Source organism: Gossypium arboreum, chromosome 7, assembly GCF_025698485.1.
Source record: "Gossypium arboreum isolate Shixiya-1 chromosome 7, ASM2569848v2, whole genome shotgun sequence".
Taxonomy (NCBI): domain Eukaryota; kingdom Viridiplantae; phylum Streptophyta; class Magnoliopsida; order Malvales; family Malvaceae; genus Gossypium; species Gossypium arboreum.
This window is the reverse complement of record NC_069076.1, coordinates 80,807,644-80,828,817: the sequence shown is the minus strand read 5'-3', so window position 1 is coordinate 80,828,817 and position 21,174 is coordinate 80,807,644. Positions and strand designations below refer to the sequence as shown.

General features: G+C 32.8%; 2 protein-coding genes across 3 annotated transcripts; both read right to left on the bottom strand.

Annotated features, from left to right (window-relative positions):
- Positions 1-3,477: 3,477 nt before the first annotated feature.
- LOC108478208 (calcium-dependent protein kinase 17) lies at positions 3,478-6,473 on the bottom strand. 2 transcript variants are annotated; one of them, XM_017780644.2, is made up of 8 exons: positions 5,579-6,473; positions 5,343-5,486; positions 5,055-5,207; positions 4,860-4,975; positions 4,619-4,786; positions 4,385-4,512; positions 4,132-4,231; positions 3,478-3,965 (listed from the first exon to the last, which is right to left on the bottom strand). In XM_017780644.2, the coding sequence occupies exons 1-8, from the start codon at positions 6,216-6,218 to the stop codon at positions 3,873-3,875; spliced, it is 1,542 nt and encodes a 513-aa protein (XP_017636133.1). In that variant the 5' UTR covers positions 6,219-6,473; the 3' UTR covers positions 3,478-3,872. The 2 variants fall into 2 exon arrangements, with proteins under 2 accessions (XP_017636133.1, XP_052887305.1); XM_053031345.1 differs by having other exon boundaries at positions 3,803-3,965; positions 4,547-4,786.
- A 2,235-nt stretch (positions 6,474-8,708) lies between these two features.
- Positions 8,709-9,345, bottom strand: LOC128295433 (protein MAIN-LIKE 2-like). Its single transcript, XM_053031007.1, has 2 exons — positions 9,292-9,345; positions 8,709-9,206 (listed from the first exon to the last, which is right to left on the bottom strand). The coding sequence occupies exons 1-2, from the start codon at positions 9,343-9,345 to the stop codon at positions 8,709-8,711; spliced, it is 552 nt and encodes a 183-aa protein (XP_052886967.1).
- Positions 9,346-21,174: the final 11,829 nt, after the last annotated feature.

Genomic DNA, 21,174 nt, shown 5'->3' with positions numbered 1-21,174 from the left:
ATTTTAACTCTTTTGTAAATACGGATGAACCCTAGGTTATTTTTAGAATTATTTACGTGTTTTTAGATCTTCATGCATAAGTATCATATTAGTATGTAAGGAAGGAAACTTCTTAATTCTTGGTTAAGCGTTAATGTTTCTTGCATGCATGTTTCATTTCAATGGTGTAATGATATGATAAGTGTAATTATTTATATTTGAGCTTAAGATGCTATTGAAAGACCGAGTGAAAAAAGCAAAGGTCCTGCTATATAAACTTTGCTATATTTTTGGTGAGTTCCTTCATACTTCTTTGTGTGTAGTATTCTTGTTTTATATTTTGTGTAAGGTAAGTACGTATGATCTATAAAGGTAAAGTGTATATATATGAAAAGTGGTTGCTCAGAGTTGTCAGTCTGAGTCTGTAATGTCTTTGTTAAAGTGTAAGAACCATTCTTCATGCTTAAGCCACTATCTTCTGCTTCTGACAAGAATGATATAGACTGAATTGTGGAAATGATGTTAAGGAAAAATATTCATGGCGATGCCTTCAATAGAATGTACATTGGACTGACAGATTACGATACATGAAAATAGTTGTGTAGCCTCTGATGTGGCGAATGTATGTTACATACCAAATAGGCAAATCACGACAAAGTATACAAACAAAGAAAAATGAATGGAATATATGATATGAATCTAACTAAGGATTTAGGTACGTGGCTGGCACGAAGAAGCTTTATCTGTATGGTCATATGGGCGTAATGTATGGTAAATCGGCATATAGATTGTTTGTATATGGTACTCGCCATTTGGTGAACTGTGTGATTATGTTTGACTCTTTGATTTGATCTACTTGAAGTATTAGTGGTTATTGATAAGATTTCTTTTGGAACTCACTAAGTTCTTTTGACTTACCCCGTTTCCATTTTCCTTCTCAGGTCTACTGTTGAAGGAAGACATTCTATTAGACCACGCCAGAGGACGCCTGCTGCTGTGAGACTTCTGTTTTGTACTATGCATGACATTTGGTGGGGTGATGTTTGATTGTATTTTGAAAAGGATTTGTGCTCGAAACCTATGTTAATAAACTATGTTTTAATGAAGCTTCATTTGAGTTATTAAATGGTTTTCCAGTGTTATGTTTCATATGATGAAAATTATCTTATTAAAGCTTATACGCCACATGACATATACTTTTTTTTATTATATTATTAAATGTTTAAATATAACATCCAAGTTTTACAGGGTATATGCCAAAAATAGTTTTATAGATAGATGATTTCTCTGTAGTGACATGTCATACTCGGATCCTCATAAAAGATCAGGTTTGGCGTGTTACAGCACGTCCTTTAGAGTGATAGTACACTCACTGCATGGAAGATGGAATGCGTGCGTCTCGGGTCCTCACTTTTCCACCGATGCGCTTACAAGTGTGGGGTCTAATTTACACCCACGACCAATAAGGGCCACGTGAAAAAATCTGGCATCTCGCAAGTAGGGTTCAATTGAGAGTGGTGGAGGAGTAAGTAAATTACAAATATACATCTCCAAAATTCGATCTTCTGCCTATATTTATATAAAAAATGCAAAATATTAAATTCCAATATAACAAGAAAATATTTAAATTAAATTAAGTTAAATATGATAAAAAAATCTTAACATTTGCAATTGATTGACAGAAATGTGCTTGCCATCCAAACGGCTTAGAGATTGTGCCATTGTTAATTTTGGAAAACATAAAATAAATTGTAATAGAAAAATATTTTACGAAAAGCTTAAGATAATTTTAATAAAAAAAAAATAGAGTTAAGAGAGAAATAAATTTTGAGTGAGAAATTAAGAGGTAATTGAGAGGAATTTGAGATAGATTTAAGAATGTGAGAGATAGTTGAGATTGAATTGAAGAAAAAAAAATGAAATGGGGGGATTATATAGAAAATAAATTTTGACCGTTGGGGGTGTCGTTGGTCCCAACGGCTAATTAAATAGCCGTTAGGGAAATAACTATTGAGGTGAGTGCCAATTGGGGAAAAACACTTCCAGCTGGAAAGGTTTTCAACTTATGTGGCGAAAGCGCTTCCAGCCAGAAGCGTTTTCATAAAATCGGCCTAGTTCCGTAATTTTTTGAAAAAAATAACCTAATCTAGTTTTTTTTTTTTAATTTCAATATTTTTATGTTATTCACTCATTTTAAGTATTTTGGGGCGTTTACAAAAATAATATGAAAAAGTTAACTCAAAAATGATATAACATACAAATTAATTACTAAAATGGGTCAATTTCTATCGTAAACTTTGGTGCTGCCAAGCTGTCAGGTGGCACCACCCTAAATTTGCCTTTAATCATCAACTAATCATGGTGTTGGAATCTTCTTTTAAGTGGTGTCACGTGATACATTAGTAGCACTGGTATAAATCTTTAAAGAATATATATGTTTCAAGATTAAATAGAACCAAAATACATGGTGAAAAAAATAAAACAATTTTTTGGGGGATGTCGCTAGACACATTAGCGACACCAATATAATTTTTTTTAAAAAATAATAAAAAAATATAAAAAAATATTTTAATGTGGCCTAATAAATTGGCAGCACTAATTTGAAATTATCAAAAATTTCATAGAAAAAGGCTCGAGTCCTCCGTTACAAGGCTAATCTACTTACTCGTGATGCAGCCTTTGCATTGTTTACTAAAAAAAGGAGGTAGTAATGGTTGATGGAATTTTTAGAGTTGGGGGAGAAGGATTAAATCTTGGGTTCTTGATACTTTTTAATTGTTAAGGCATGTACTCTAATTACTTTTCATAGCTATGGAATTAGATTGAAGGGTGCATTGAAAGATATTGTTAGTTTCAATTTGATGTTCCAAATGCAATGCGAATTACAACTAACTTTATAATTAAGTTGTTGTTGTGCAACTTATCATTTTTTTATCAAAAAATCTTTGATTTTCTTATACCCAATTTCAAGGATCTACAGAAACAATTTATTGGATTAACATATGAAGAAAATCAAGGTAAGAAATGATTCTTTTTAAGTCTTTGTGTTATTGTGTTTTCTTAATTAAAGAGATCTAGTTTTCTTTAAAAAAAAAATCACTTTTATATGATCTTTGATTATATTATTTTATTATTAAAGACTTACTCGAAATAAATTTTAAGAAAAATAGAAGATCATACATACCGAAATTTTGACAAGCCAATATACATTTATTAAAGAAAAGGCTTATTATTGTAATTGTATAAGAGGTTGAGAACACTTATTTATTCATACCTAAGAACTTTTGCTAGTACAAATTCTTTGCAATTAGATTGTTTTTCATTATCAATTTGTATTTAAACTTTCATTCGGAAAATTTGATAAGCGGAATTGAACCTAAATTACATTTTTACTGTAAATTAGTAATGAATTACTCTCAATGCATATATTTAAAAAGTCTGAGATGTAATATAGTAAAACAACGAACTTGAAAATATTTTGTTTAATTTTATAAAATATTTTATAATTAAACTTAATATATAATTTATTTATTAAACAATAATTATAATAAAATAAACTCATATTTAAATTCAAATCAAACCTGTTAAATCTAACATATAATATACAACCCTTGAACTTTTAATGACGACCTAACAGATAGCACAACCCAATAACCATTAGACTGACCTGGTAAATCTAACATATAATACAACCCTTGAGCTATTCATAGATTTAGTGGATCTAACATAAAACCCGACCCTTGAACTTCTTTTGATTATCATAATATTTTATATTTTCTTTTCAGCAGAATTTATATTACTTTTTTTTTTCCTGCATGTTTTTCACGTCGGGTCATCTATCCATTAGCCTATCAAGGGAATATTTACAGCTTATTTATTCAACATTATAATAATTAAATGAACAATTCACGTCGTTTCTTAGGATTTGGTTCCGGGTTTCCTTTCCTCATCATTGCCACAAATTCATCATAGTTGATCCGTCCATCCTGCAAATATTAAATGATATATTGAATTTGTTGAGTTAATTATTGAACTTTAAACTAATAATTATTGATTTTGATCTATTCACTGTAACTATTATTCCCTATTCAGTGGATTGGTGATGGATTTGCTTTGTTTTTATGTCAGAAATGGCATGGATATATTGCTTACATTATCGATGTCAACTTCAGAAATGATTTCCTTTATGTCTTGGTCATCATGCATTCCATATTCACGTAGAGCTTGGTCCAGTTCTTCAGTAGTGATATACCTGAAAGTAAGCATAATATCTTAGTTTTGAGGTTTATAATTTCCTGCTTGGGTTTCGATCCGGTTCAACTCCGAAACAAGTCATTTAAAATGGAAAAAAGGTATGCAGAAGATAACTGAAATGAGCTTTGCTTAGCTTTATTATTGCCATTACCCGCTGTTATCTTTATCAAAGTGTTGAAAGGCATGGTAGAGATGATCTTCTCTATCCATTCGGTTCATATGCATTGTGGCAGTGATGAACTCATCGTAGTCTATGGTTCCATTTCCATCTGCATCAGCCTATGATTTTTTTTTATAGAGTAAGAAGTTAAACACCATTTATAATGATTTGACAGAAAAAAAAAAAAAGAAAGATTAATTGAGGCTTGGAGAAGAGTAGACATACGGCCTCCATTAGTTGTTTAACTTCGTATTCAGAGAGTTTGGTTCCTTGCTTTGCAAGCCCTTGCTTCAATTCTTCAAGCGTTATGGTGCCGCTGTTATCGGTGTCCATGCCCTTGAACATCTCTTTCAACCCCATGATTTCTTCTTCTGATAAACACCCCGCAATCACCTAACACAACAATTTTCAGGAAATTATTGATTGGATATTATCATAACTTGTTAGTCAATTAATTAATACATACCCGCAAAGCAACTTTCTTGAACTGGTTCATTGCTTTGAACTGTTTGAGCCTGTTTAGAACTGCATTGTCAAGAGGTGTATCCGGTGCTTCACCATCCTCTTTAATCCATGGATGACCTGTTGTTCATTTTTTATCAGATATACATATATACCTTCTTTAATTTCTTGGCTTTTCCCATAATTTAAAAGAACTTACTTAGAACCTGGCTGGCGGTTAACCTCTGTTTGGGATCCGCGTTTAGCATCTTCCTTACGACATCCTTTGCTTGAGTTGAAATTCGAGGCCATGGATCACTCGAGAAATCAATGTGGCCTCGCAAAATTGCATTGAATATCCCATTTTCGGACTCTATATATCACGAAATATATATATATTAGGTTGAAGCTTAATTAAGGACTACATGCATTAAAGTTAACTATAAAAAGAAAAAAAAGAAAAGAAAAGGAAATGAGACTGGCAATATATCTAGAATTGATTACTAACCTGCCCAGAAGGGTGGAGAACCAGATAGAAGAATATACAACATAACTCCGACACTCCATATATCAGCTTCAGGTCCATATTTCCTCTTCAAAACTTCAGGTGCAATATAATATGCACTTCCAACAATATCTTTGAATTCTTCACCTGTTGGAATTTCCCAAGCCAGACTTTCGGTTATAGATTTCGATTTTATTTAGTTAATTTTAGAAGTTTTGGAAAGCAAGATGAAAATGAACCTGGCTTGTAAAAGGCTGAGAGACCAAAATCAGTGGCCTTGAGAGGGGAATCTTCATCATTGTTCAACAACAAGAAATTCTCAGGCTTGAGATCCCTATGGATGACCCCCATAGAATGGCAAGTGTGCACAATCTGAACAATGGTTCGAAGCAAAGAAGCTGCAGCACGCTCGCTATAATGGCCCTTAGCAATGATCCTATCAAACAGCTCTCCTCCGGCACACAACTCCATCACCAAATGAACCGAATGCTTATCTTCGTAGGCTCCCTTGAGTTCCACGATGTTAGGCTGACCCGTCAAATGGTGCATGATCTGAACTTCCCTTTTAACGTCTTCAATATCCTCTTTGGTAGATAGTTTTCTCTTGGCTATCGTCTTGCAAGCGAATTGTTCCCCGGTCGTCTTGTGAGTACACAAATGGGTCACCCCGAACTGCCCCCTACCCAATTCTTTACCGATGGTGTACGTTGCTTTAATGTCTTCCATTGGCCGTCCTAAGACGTTCCCGATGGCGTCTGACATGGAGGTGGAGCCGGCTCCTCCTGCTGGTGGTGAACCTTCTGCTTGCTTTGGCGCATCTCCCTTATCGTCGTTAGCGTCTTCGGCGGCGGGGCTGCCACGAGTGCAACAATTCCCCATTGTGGAAGGGAGATGGAGAGAGATTTGGGAATTCCGATTTGAATGAAAGAAAATGAAAGGAAAAACCAAAAGGCAAGGTTATTGGGAAGAGAAAGAGTGAAGAGAAAAGAAAGGAAAGGATTGTAGAAAGAATAGATTAGTGTTAGAGCATGTTGGATTTTGGGATTGATAGTGAGGGATTATAGGGTTAAGGCAGGATGTCTAAATTATGTTGGGTCGTGCAAATGTTATGTCTTATGTTATTGTTTGAGACACAAAGGTATAGAGGATTTCTCGGACAAAGATTATGAAACAGTTTTGGTGTCGGTTTGTTTAGGGACTTCCATTAATGGCTGAAAAATGCAAATGAAAAGCTACTGAATTCAGTTGTACTGTTAGCTTTGTAATGTAGGCCCAAACTTCCATTATATTTGTTTTGGTTGTTCAAGTATTTTATTCCATCATTTCCTTTTCATTAGCCTCAACAAAAATTAAAATGTGTCGTATGATTATTTCACCCAATTAAAATGTGATTTGTGAAGTTCATATGAATCGAAAGATAATGTCATTTTTGTTATTTATATTTCTCTTATTTTTAAAATGTTTAATTTCATTTTTCTAACAATCTTTTTATATATTCTGAGTATATTTATTCTTTTTGACACGATGTCTAGAATTATCCATAACTCCTCCTCAACCCATAAATAAGAGGATAATGTGCTTCAATGCGCTTGAACTCATGTCCTCCAATATTGGCGACCAGTGCCGGAGCCATGCAACCCTCTCTAAAATAGAAAAATTTTCATTTAGGCCATTTATAATTTATAAAAATTTAAATTAGTAATTGGAAAATTACATTTTGGCCTCCAAAATAATAAAATCTTGATTTAATTCTTTAAAATTATAAAGATATAGTCTATTAAAATAGTGAAATTATATTTTTACTATCGTAAAAATATACAATTTGATTTTGCCCCAACAAAATTTTTTTGACTCGCCATTGTTGGTAACAATGTTCATATTTAAACTATCAAATTGTATATTATTACAGTATTTAATATTAATACCGTTAATAAATACTAAATTCACCAATAAAAATTCAACACATGTAATTTTTAAAATTAATATTAGGTAAATATTTAACATAGCTAAAGGGCAAAAAGAAAATTATTTTATAACCCTTGGCCAAAATTAGAAAATCCAATTTCATCTTTTAAAACCTTTAATTAAATGGAAAACTTATAATTTAAGTCATTTTGAAAAATTATTAATTTAATTTAAGCCATATTAATATAAATTTTTAAATTTTTAACTCCCTCAAATTTTATAATCTTACTTCCACTCTCCTAAATAAAATTTTGAATTCACCAAACTAAAAGAATAGTAAAACCAAAAAAATAAAATCGCAAACAAGCATCTTTTTATATTATTTTTATTAATCCATTTTAATAATCGTTTTAAGTACATTTTGCTACATTAAATGGGTTTTTACCTCAATATTATAAAAAAAAAATTTAAACACCAAAATAAGTTGTCAGCCAGATTAATTACGAAAATGGTATGTTTTTTTAGGTCGTGCCTATCTGACAGGCACAACCGATTTTTTTAATATTAAAATTTTTTTTTCGTTTAAAAAATTATTATTATATATATTTTTTTTTTCGGGTTAGTATACAACCCGTGTATATGGAAGCATACATACATGTTGTGCCTACCTGACAGGCACGACTAGTTGTGCCTTCTTGGTAGGCACGACTAGTGGAGCCCACATGCTTAATTTTTCCCTATATATTCCCCCGAAAATCAGATGAAGAACATACAGAAAATTTAGCAGCAAAATAGAAGTAAGAAGAGAGTGAGAAGAAGGAAAGAAAGGAAAGCAAGAAGAAGGATAAGGTATTTTAATTTATTTATTTTAAATACGATGTAGAATTTTGTTAGAAATTTTATTATTTAAAAGTTTGTTAGATTAATAATTTTGTTAGCTTCGAATAAAAATTTTGCATTAAAATTTTATATAACTTTTTGCTATTCAAACTATTTTGAGAATTTTAAATTTTTTAATGAGATCTAGTATTGAATATGGAGAATCAATTTTTCGTATGCGTTTATTTTGATAGAGAAATTTTGACAACAAGCGTAGGATGTATATTTGAATGTCGCAAACAAGTAGCAATGAGATTCAATAGAAATATCTCTTTTGATGATATGAAGGAAAAAATTAGTGAAAAAATTTATAAACGTTGTGGGAGAAGGATCTCGAAACTTTTCTACAAGTTTCCAGTTTCGACGGATCCCATAAAATTCACCGAAATGGAACTTGTAGACGATGAAGACATGGAGACAATGGTCGCTCTTTATTGTGGGACTTGGAGCAACCAAAATGCACCGATTCAGTTATTTGCTGAGTTAGCTGGTGTGGAGGAAACTGAAGATGCCACTCCATTAGGTGAAGAAGATGGAGCTCAAGAACAGTGTATGGTGGTTCCGGTATCATACGTTGGTAGTCAATCAACTATACATGGGATCGACATTGATCTTAATGCTGCACCTGACATTGATCATAAGGTGCATAATGTAAGCTCGAACGGCCTGCATCACCTCCCGTTCATTGGCAGTACTCGGCAAATACTCAAAATTGGCCTTTAGCCATGACAACCTCAAACTGGCAAATTTTCCCTCACTTGGCGAGCGTCCAAGTAATTCATAGCAAAGGGTTGCCAGCCTGGAAATCGAACTTACGCCCGTGACCGCATTCCCGTCAATGGGGAGCCCGAGCTGTACTGCAACATCTTCTAGAGTGATGGTGCACTCCCCGCGTGGCAAATGAAATGTGTGGGTCTCTGGACGCCATCGCTCGACTAAAGCGGAAATCAGGTCATATCGCAGATCAAAAGGCCGGATCAATGCTGCTGATCCAAACCCGGCTAACTCCAAGAATGGTATTAGGCGTTCATCTGGCTGAAACCCTATATTATTAACACGGCCTCTCAATACGTGGTACGACTCCTGACATTATTATATTAGCGAAATAATTAATACAATATAATTTAATTCAACAAATAACATGACTATGAAATAAAAATTTTATTACCATCTCCTTAATGGTACTTGATATGTGATTTGTATTATCAATCAAAGAACCCATTTGTTACAAATCTGCAATTAAAAAAAAATAAATTCAGTTTTTCTTATTTCAAAAGATACAATAAATTTTTTCAAATTTTAGAAATAAACACAGTAAATATCTCATAATTTCTCATTTTTTACCTACAATTTTTTATGTTAGATAACAATAATAATATAATTAAAAACAAATAAACTGTCTAAATATAAAAACATACAATTAAAAAAAAAACTAGAAACATACCTAATTAGAAGAACTTCCAAATAACCTATAGAATTATGTAACAACAAATTTAATCAACATTTTAATAAATCAATAAAATTATCAAATAAATATATAATAATATAAAATTACATTATATAAAAATTACATTAAAAATTACAAAACACTAAACTATAAACACTAACAATTTATAATCATATACTAACACAAAATAACTATAAAATTATTTTTTAAATACATTACTAAATAAAAATCACAATACATTAATACACACTAAACCACTAAACACTAACAATATATAACCTAATCTTAAATTACTAATAAAATAGCTATAAAAATATTTTTTTAAATATATTACTAAAAAAATCACAATACACTAATACACTAAACCACTAAACACTAATAATTTATATAACCTAATCTTAAATTACTAATAAAATAGCTATAAAAATATTTTTTAAAATATATTACTAAAAAATTACAATACGCTAATACTAAACCACTAAACACTAACAATTTATATAACCTAATCTTAAATTACTAATAAAATAGCTATAAAATTATTTTTTAAAATATATTACTAAAAAATTACAATACGCTAATACTAAACCACTAAACACTAACAATTTATATAACCTAATCTTAAATTACTAATAAAATAGCTATAAAATTATTTTTTAAAATATATTACTAAAAAATTACAATACGCTAATACTAAACCGCTAAACACTAACAATTTATATAACCTAATCTTAAATTACTAATAAAATAGCTATAAAATTATTTTTTAAAAATATATTACTAAAAAATCACAATACACTAATACACTAAACTACTAAACACTAACAATTTATATAACCAAATCAACTATAACTTTTTTTAAAAATATATTATTACTAAAAAATCACAATACACTAATACACTAAACACTAACAATTTGTAACCTAATCCTATAAATTATTAACAAAACAAATAACTATAACAAAATAAAAAAACTAATAATTTATAACTTAATCATAAACTACTAACAAAATAATTATACAATTTTTTTAAAAATTTACATACTAAAAACTCACAAAACACCATAATTTTATAATAAATTACTAAAATAATACATTACCTTTTTTTTTTTCTTCTTCCTTCTTCTTCTTTCTTCTTCTTCTCCTTCACCTTCCTTCTTCTTCTCCTTCACCTTCCTTCTTCTTCTCCTTCTCCTTTCTCTCCTTTCTTTCTCACCCGTAGGTGCTTCAATATGGTGGGGGAGGGGGACCATGCTTTTAAGGTCCCCCATAAATTTTTTTTTCCCAAATAAGACTCATGAGAAAAAATAGGCAGCATGCAGGGGAAGGCACAGTAGCAAGGGGTGTTGTGCCTACCTGTCAGGCACGACTAGTTGTGCCTACCTGACAGGCTCAACCCGTTTTGAGTATTTTTACCCGTATAAAACCCGTATTTTTACATATATATTAATATAAATATTAAAAAAATAATATAATAATAATTTTTTAAACGAAAAAAAATTTAATATTAAAAAAATCGGTTGTGCCTGTCAGATAGGCACGACCTAAAAAAACATACCATTTTCGTAATTAATCTGGCTGACAACTTATTTTGGTGTATAAATTTTTTTTTTATAATATTGAGGTAAAAAACCCTACATTCGTTTTGCATTTATGTTGTTTTTAGTATTATATTTATATTCGTATTATTTTCGTGTGTTTGAGATAATATAAATATATTTTTTCAGGCTGATAATTTATTTTATATGCTTGACTCATTCCTATATTATATCATGTTTTGGATAATTTGTCATGGCAACTCAATTTAGAGAACAATCGTTATGTTTATGTTATATTATTCTAAATTCATCTCGTATCATAATTTTTCAATGATTCAATTTTTATAAAAAAATTTATATATTCATATTGTATTTATGATACTTTATGAATTTAAAGTTAAGAATTTTATTAATTTTTGAATGTTAAAATTCATTATATGTAAATTTTGACACATTTATGTTGTCTTAATGTTAATTTTCATATTATATCGTGTTTTAATTATTTTTCATGTTCTTTTTATATGATGTTTTCATCTCAAATTTTATATAATTCATTATAATAATTTAATTTTAACTTCAAATTTATTATTTGAAATATATTAATTTTGAACGTTATATATTTATATTTGTCCAATGTGGTAATTTTATTTTTAAAATATTTAATTTAATATTTAAACTATCAAATCTTATGTTATTATAATATTTGGTATTAATACCGTTAATAAATGTTAAATTCACCAATAAAATTCAGCACATGTAAATTTTTTAAAATTAATATTAAGTGAATATTTTACGTAGCTAAAGGGTGGTAGGTATGGGGCCTAGGCCTTCTTGGCTCAATAAGAAAATTATTTTATAATCCTTCCCCAAAATTAAAAGATTTTCTTTGAATGGTGGGTTGATTGGCTTCTTTCCAGGTGGCAGGGGTGTCAGCCAAGGGACTTTTGTCTCTTTATCTGTTTGTGATTGTTATGAATGTGCTGTCTAGGTTTTTGGATGTGACAGCTCAACAAGGAGTCTTTCAGTTCCATCTTAAGTGTCATCATGTGCAACTTACCCATCTCACATTTGCTGATTGTAACACCTCAAACTCGACCGAGTAGGTTTGACCCGAATTTGGCGAGCTACATTAGCAATCGAAGTAACTCTCGGTTAACTTCCAATCTAACCTCCAACACGCCACGAAAATTTAGCATGTAATGTGCCAAGTCAACATACAACAACGAAATGTCATATAGTCATACATAGAATGTAAAAATACGAGCTTACAAAACTAACAAAGGAAGAGTTCACATGTCATCGAAAATAGTAACTTAAGGGTTCACATGAACAGTTAAACATGGTAATTCAGGGTACGCACAGTTAAACATAAATATAGGTATATAAATAAAGTCGGTGTCGCAACACGGAACCTCTATGTCGCAACACTGTTTCCATACTAAAGAAATTGATAAATCCATTTCGATGTCGCGACACAGCACCTCTATGTCGCAACATAGTAGTCAGTATACCCCAGACTTAAAACTTTCAAAGTGTATCGCAACACCGAACCCTGATGTCATGACATTAGTATCATGCCAGAGGTGTCGCGACATGAAACCCTATGTCTTAACATTGTTGTAATTTTATGCAGGGTTAACCTGACCCATCGCGCAAATCGGCTAATTGATTCATACTTTACCCCAATTTTAACCATAAAATAACCTAATTTTAAACCTAAAAACACCATCTATTAACTCTTAAACTCTTTTAAAACCTGAAATCCTCTTAAAATTTCTTAAACATCATTAAACCCTAAACTCAATTTTGTTATTTTTTCCTCTTTCTATCTTTTCTCCTTCTCTAGACCTCAGCCGGTGCAGTAGCTAAAAACATGATATCAACAAGGCAATTGCAACAAAAGCACCTCAAGGGATCCAAAGCAAACAATCAAGGTTAAGGGTTCCTATCCATAATTTGCTTGATAATTAGTTGCATAGTTAGAAATTTATTGAAAAAGGCCTCTGAAAAAAAACTAGGAGAACTAATGAACCCGAACCATCGACGGTTCCAAATCCCTCCAATTTTTTGAATCAAAAAGTCGAAAAGCTCTTTTTAGAACTTTAAGGAAAAACATTTATCCAAGAAAGAGGATTTGAACCGTCGATGATTTTGTGTCGAAAAATATGGCCTCTGATCCGATATCATAAGTGGGGACATTTTTGCGTTATCTTAAAAGACTTTTTTGTGGTCTCAGTAGTACAGGAATTTTATGTATCTTTTCAGGACTAAGAGTCTAAGAGGACAAAAGGTGCCACATGGGAAACAGTACATGTACGAGGGAAAGAAGTGTGAGTCACCTCTCAAGTTATTTGTGAATTTTATAGCGTTCCATATTATAAAAAAGATTTTGTGGAAGAAATTGATTTGGAATACTTTAAATACATAAATATGGATAACGTTATAAATTACTTAACAGAAGACAAGGGTGAATGGAAGTGTCGCCCAGGTACTAATATTCTCACGTATTTTAATAAGAAAATTATGTTTCCAGTAGCCAAAATGTGGATACAATTCTTGTGCACACGAGTTGCTCTTGCTTTAAATGTTTCTAATGTTAATACTTTTCAAGCAGTATTGCTCTATACAGTTTTAAAGAAAAAATAGGTATGCATCGGGATGCGGATCTACCATTACATGAAACAATGCATTAGTGGTTAGAAAGCCAAGGTTTTTTCCCCCACTTAATGACAACCCTATGTAAGAGAGTCGGTGTTCCAATAACAACTACCGAGCAATTTATGAAACCTTCCAAAAGTATCATAGGAGATACACTATACATGTAATACACGGAGCTTCAACAAAAACAAATTAGTGATTGGAATAAACGCTAGAAAGAAAAGTCGGGCGTCCCGGAAACACCTTAATAAAAGGTAAGACCAACAGCTCAACAAGAAATTAGCGAGAACAACAATTGAAAACTAGATTGAATGATAAAATGGATACAAGAAACGGGTCCTATTTTCTAAGAATTTGCACGAAAAAATAATATGAGAGTACCAAATTATTTGTCAAATATGTTCGGTCCGATGCATTTCCAGCTTGAATTAATGGAGCAAGGAAACGAAGAAATAGAAGATAGCGAGGATGAGGAAGGAGATGAGATGATTTCTGAGGAGGAGGACAATTGAACTTAACTTTAATTTTATTTTTGAGGATTGTAAATAACTTAGATAATTTTTATTTCATTTCTTTAAGAGTAGGATTAATAGTAGATTTTTTTATCTATTTGCTTTCTTTTCTGTTTCAAGTTTTCTACATAGGAAACCTACATGAAAAAAGCACTATAACACCCGTAACCCGTATCCATCACCAGACTAGGGTTAAAGGCATTACCAAACAAATCGAAACATTTAACATACATTTTATAATCATCAGAGCATCAAAGATCAAATATCAATATAGAGTCCCTTATATAGGTCATCGAGACCTAAAACATACATTAGAAAGGATTCGGGACTAAACCGAACTCATACAAAATTTTTTCCAAAACTTAAACATTTTCAAAGAAGTACAGGTCACACGCCCGTGTGAATAGGCCATGTGCCTTACACGGCATTAGACACGTCCGTGTGTCTAGGCCGTGTCAAAATAGGGCATACATACTAACTTGCTCACACGGCCACAAGACACGCCCATGTGCCTTGGCCGTGGTCAAATCTAACTTGGGCCACATGGCTAGCCACATGCCCATATGCCTTGGTCATGCTCGAGCCTTGCTTATAATTGTAGGATACCCTAGGGGACACACAGCCTTGCAACATAGCCGTGTGTCACACACGGCTGAGACACACACCCGTGTCCCTGCCTGTGTGGACAAAAATAGGCCATTTGAATAGCCAACTTGCCACCCCAATTGGGTCAAACCTACAAACATCAAACTAAGCATATTTTGTACACCAATTTCAGCCAATCTCTATTCCAAAACATACATTAGTCATACCTTTACTGTAACGCCCCCACGCCCGAAACCATCACCGGAGTCAAGCTTGAGGTGTTACTAAACTTATCTTACCTTTTAAACAACTCTAAATCACTTATTTTAATTTTCGGAATAAACTGTTTTTCTGCGTCATGGTTACTTAAAAATTCATTTCTCGAGTTTCAAAACTTGAAATTAATATCCGTAAATTTTTCATGAAACTAGACTCATATATATATCTACTAATTTTTTTCTAGAATTTTTTGACTTAGCCAATTAGTACAGTTTATTAGTTAAAGTTTCCCCTATTTCAAAACTCGACTGCACTGACCTCTTCTTACTACGAACAATTTTTCTTCCTGTAAAAAATTCATATGACTAAGTCGTTTGTTTCTCTCAAAACTAGATTCAACAAGCATTCTAACCATATAAATTATACCTTCTAATTAGTTTTGTACAATTTATGGTGAATTTCAAAGTTGAAACAGGGGATCCAGAAATCACTCTGACCCTGTTTCACTAAAACTCAGATATATCATAAAATATAATACTTTTACCTGTTTTGCTTATTCCATAAGAAAATATACATAATAAGCTTTAATTTCATATATTATTCATCTTCAAACTATGTTTCTACAATTTTAGTGATTTTTCAAAGTTACATCATTTCATTACTTGAATCTGTTTTAGGTTACTTTCACATTTTCATAATTTTCATGTGATAATCATCATTCAATCATACATATTAATAAACATGTATATCATCAGCTATTTTCTTAGCTAATCACTAGCAAGTATTTACACATCATTCATTATTCATATTATACCAAAAGTAGCTAAGTTTCTATACATGCCATACCCAAAACAAAACGCCTAGTTATACCGAGTTATTTCTTTGATAGTGTGATCGGCCTCCGACATTTCCTTCGATCCCCGAGTGACTAGATAAGTACTATAAGAAGAAGAAAATAAAGAGATTAAGCACTAGGCTTAGTAAGCTTACAAGCAAATAAATCACAACATTCAACATAATGAATAATTATGCATAATATCATCTAACATCATAAATTTCTTTACTTCTCAATTTCTATCTTCTTCTTTATTCCCTTACCTTCTTTCTTACGACCTTTCCTTTTCATAAGTATAATCTACTTTTCCTTTGCTGTTAATTCACTGTAATTTAACTCGTATCCTGACCCGTTGAACCACTTGGAATACTAAGGATACTAGGGTCGTTCTGCTCTATCAATATCTCGCCAATGCCATGTCTTTGACATGGACTTACATGAATTATTCTGTCTCCAATGCCATATATAATATGGACTTACATGGCTCAATCCTGTCTCCAAAGCCATATTTCTAATATGGACTTACATGGCTCATTTCATTTCGTCTGTCAACCCTAATATCCTAACATTCCTAGGGTTCAACCGGCTTTCTAACACTTTTCCTCTGTCACTTCACCTTAAATTCGACTTTAAATATTTTCATAACATAATATATAAATGCTGAAATTGACAATAATAATGTAAAATAAAAGAATATTGCATTTATTTACTGTAAACTTACCTCGATACAAAATGTGACTAAACTTTACAATTTAGTCCTTTACTTTTCTTTTCCCGATCTACTCTCAATTTCGCTCTTCTTGATCTATAATAGCAAATTTAGCTTATTTAATATCAACATTTATCAAAACAACCCTTTACTCAAACTTTGGAAAAATTACATTTTTGCCCCTAAACTTTCACATATTTGCACTTTTGCCCCAAGGCTCGTAAATTAAACTTCATCCTATTTTCTTATGTTTATGACATGCTGATCATTTTTCCCTTCTATGGCAACATCAAATTCACACACTAACATGTACTTATGACTATTAGGTATTTTTACCGATTAAGCCTTTTTACTCGTTTTCACTTAAAACCAAGTAGCACAAGTTGTCTAACATAATTTAAAACCTCATATTCCATCATAAAACATCAAAATACACAAATTTCACCTATGGGTATTTTTCCAAATTTGATTCCTAACTTAAATTATTGCTAGCATAAGCTTTATCGAGCTACCGGGACTTCAAAAACGTAAAGATCATTAAAAACGGGGCTTGGAATCACTTACTATGAAGCTTGAAAGTTGAAGAAACCCCAGCTATGGAGAGAGGTAAGGTTCTGCTGGTAACTTGAAGAAGATGATACAATTTTATCATCTTTTTACCTTTTTATTAATGTTAATAACCAAATGACCAAAATGCCCCTCCTTACTAAACTTTCAAAAATTCCTTCCATGTCCTAATTTTGTCCATGAACTTAAAATTGGTCAAATTACCATTTAAGATCTCCTAATTAATATTCCAAAATAATTTCATACTAAAAACTTCTAGAATGCAAGTTTTGCAAATTATTCGATTTAGTCCCTAACCTCAATTTAAGCACTTTATGCATAGAATTTTATCACGAAATTTTCACACAATCATGTAATCATACCATGAACCTCAAAATAATAATAAAATATTTTTATTTTATTTTTTTACCCTGAATTTGTGGTTTCGCAACCACTGTTCCGTTTAGGCCCTATTTGAATGTTACATTTCTCCCCCTTTAGGGATTTTCGTCCCAAAATCTTACCGTGAAGAGATTTTGGTACTATTTTTGTATAGCCTCTTGGGTTCCCATGTAGCCTCGTCTACCCCATGTCTATTCCATAGTATTTTCACAAGTGCAATACTTTTGTTCCTTGATTGCTTTACCTCTCGAGCTAGAATCTTTCTGGGTTCTTCATAGTAAGTCATGTCTGGTTGAATCTCAACCTTTGTCTAAGAAATCACATGTGACGGATCTGAATGATAACGACGTAGCATAGACACATGAAATACATTTTGAATCTTCTCTAACTCAATCGGGAAAGCTAACCAATATGCTAATGGTCCGACTCTCTCAATCACTTCAAACGGTCCAATAAAACATGGACTTAGTTTGACTTTCTTGCCAAATCGAGAACTTTCTTCCACGGGATACTTTCAAAAAAACTTTGTCACCAACTTGATATTCGATCTCTTTTCTTTTAAATCGCATATGACTTCACCGTCTCAAGTCGCTTTTAAACAATTTCGATAACTTTCACTTTTCTTCTTTCTTTAACTAGATCAACCTCAGAATCCGGCTTTCTTTAAGCTCATCCAATATAAAGGTGTGCGACATTTACGTCCATACAAAGCTTCATAAGGTGCCATCTTCAAACTCGATTGATAACTATTATTGTAGGCAAACTCTACTAATGGTAAATATTTTCCCAAGCGCCTTGAAATTTCAAGACACAACATCTAAGCATATCTTCAAGTACTGAATAACTCTCTCTCCGATCGACCGTCGGTTTGAGGGTGGAAAGTCGTACTAAAACTCAACTTTGTGCCCAAAGCCTTCGTAATTTCTTCCAAAATCGTGAAGTAAATCTTGGATCTCTGTCTAAAATGATCGATAATGGTACCTGTGTAGTTTGACTATCTCGACATATACAACTCGGCCAACTTGTCAAGTGAATAATCCATACTAACCGGGATAAAATGAGCCGACTTCGTTAACTTATCAATCACAACCTATATCATCTTTCTTTCTCGGTGTAAACGGCAATCCTGTCACAAAATCCATAGTAACTCGATCCCATTTCCACTCGGGGACTAGCACAGTCGCAATAAACTGAAGGTACCGATGTTCGCCTTTACTGCCGACAGATCAAACATCTAAAACAAACTCAAATGTCCTTTTCATTCCTACCCACCAAGACATTTTTTTAAATCATTATACATCTTTATACTACCGGATGAATAGACAAAGAACTACTATGTGCTTCTGTAAAATCTTTCGAATAAGCTCATCATTCTTGGTATGCATACCTGTCTCGGAACATCAAACAACCGTCGAATCGATCTGAAAATCTGACTCTACATCCGACTTGCACTGATCTCTTTTGGTTAACAACTCACTGTCATTTTTTTTTTTTAGCTTCACAAATTTCTTCAAGAAACATCGGTTTAGCTCTCAACTCAGCTAAGATAAAACCATCATCTGATAAGGCTAGACTAGTGTTCAAAGCTCTTAATGCAAATAAAGATTTCCTACTCAAAGCATCAGCAACAACGTTTGCCTTACCTGGGTGATAATCGATCACTAGCTCATAATCTTTAATCAACTCTAACCATCTTCTTTGCCTCAAATTCAAATCTTTTTGAGTTATCAAATATTTCAAACTTTTGTGATCAGTGAATATGTGACACTTCTCACCGTACAAATGATGTCTCCAAATCTTCAAATAAAAACAATGGCGGCTAGCTCTAAATCATGTGTCGGATAGTTCTTCTCATGTGGCTTTAGTTGTCTAGAGGCATAAGCAATTACCTTCCCTTCCTGCATAGTACACAACCAAGTCCATTCATGGACGCATCACTGTAAATCACAAACTCCTTACCTGGTTCTAGTTGCACTAAAACAGGAGCTTTAGTCAACAATGCTTTTAACTTGTCAAAACTCTGTTGACACTTCTCAGTCCATTCAAACTTGACATCCTTTCACAACAATCTTGGTAGCGGGGTAGCTATCATGGAAAATCCCTCTACAAATCGCCTATAATATCCGGCAAGACCAAGAAAACTTCTAACTTTTGATACATTTCTAGGAGGCTTCCAATCAACAATGGCTGAAATCTTGCTTGGATCAACCTTAATACCTTCACCTGAAACAATATGTCCAAGAAAACCAACTTCTCGTAACCAGAACTCACTTTTGCTGAACTTGACATACAACCGATTATCTTTCGAATCAGAAAGCGTTCTCAAATGCTCGCATGCTCGGTCTCATCATGAGAATAAATCAAGATATCATCAATAAATAAAACTACAAACTTATCCAAGTACGGTTTGAAAATTCGGTTCATTAAGTCCATGAAAATGGCAGGAGCATTAGTCAAGTCAAATGGCATCACAAGGAACTCATAATGACCATACCTAGTCCGAAAGCGTCTTCAAGACATCGACTCTTTAACTCACAACCGATAATATCCGGATCTCAAATCTATCTTGAAAACACAGAGCTCCTTCAATTGATCAAACAGATCATCAATTCTAGGCAATGGATACTTGTTCTTCATGTTACCTTGTTAAGTTGCCGATAATTTAAGCGAATATCATCGATCCGTCATATTACCTTGTTTCAATTCCAGAATTCCTTTCTCTTCGGTCAATAAACCTCTCGATGATGTACTTTTTACGAAATTCCTCCCGAAAGAAATCCCAAGTGACCCTCTCCTTTGGTACAACCGATACAAGTGTCTTCCACCAAGTAGTAGGTGAGTCTCTAAGAAGTGATACTACACATTCCATACATTCCTCGGTGTACAAGATAACTCATCAAAGACTCGATAGTATTTTCTAACCAAAATTCGCTCTTTTCGCATCATCATCTTTTGTTGCTCGAACTCTTCGCCTTGTTTCCTTATTCTATCAATGGTGGCTTTTCTCTTATCACTGTACCTGTGATTGGGGGAGCTTGAGCTACATGGGTAGCCTGAGAGTCATGAGGGGGTGGAGGTCTAACTACCGGATTCGTACGAACGAACTCGGCAAACAAATCATTCAAAGCTTGGAAGAGAGCTTCGAGTCACTCCTCCCGATTAACTATTCATGGCCTATTCTCGATGGCGCTACCCTTCTACGGAGCAGCGCATTACTTTCTACATCATCATCACCAGCTCACTCGGGATCCATTACAATAAAACAAAATATTTAAAAATCGTCAGGAGTCGTCACACTATTAAAATACAAGTATGGCATGTATAGCTAGACTTTTTCTCACACTAGCTGTTCCGAGAACCGACTAAACCTGCTCTGATACCAATAAATGTAACGCCCCCACGCCCGAAACCATCACCGGAGTCAAGCTTGAGGTGTTACTAAACTTATCTTACCTTTTAAACAACTCTAAATCACTTATTTTAATTTTCAGAATAAACTGTTTTTCTGCGTCATGGTTACTTAAAAATTCATTTCTCGAGTTTCAAAACTTGAAATTAATATCCGTAAATTTTTCATGAAACTAGACTCATATATATATCTACT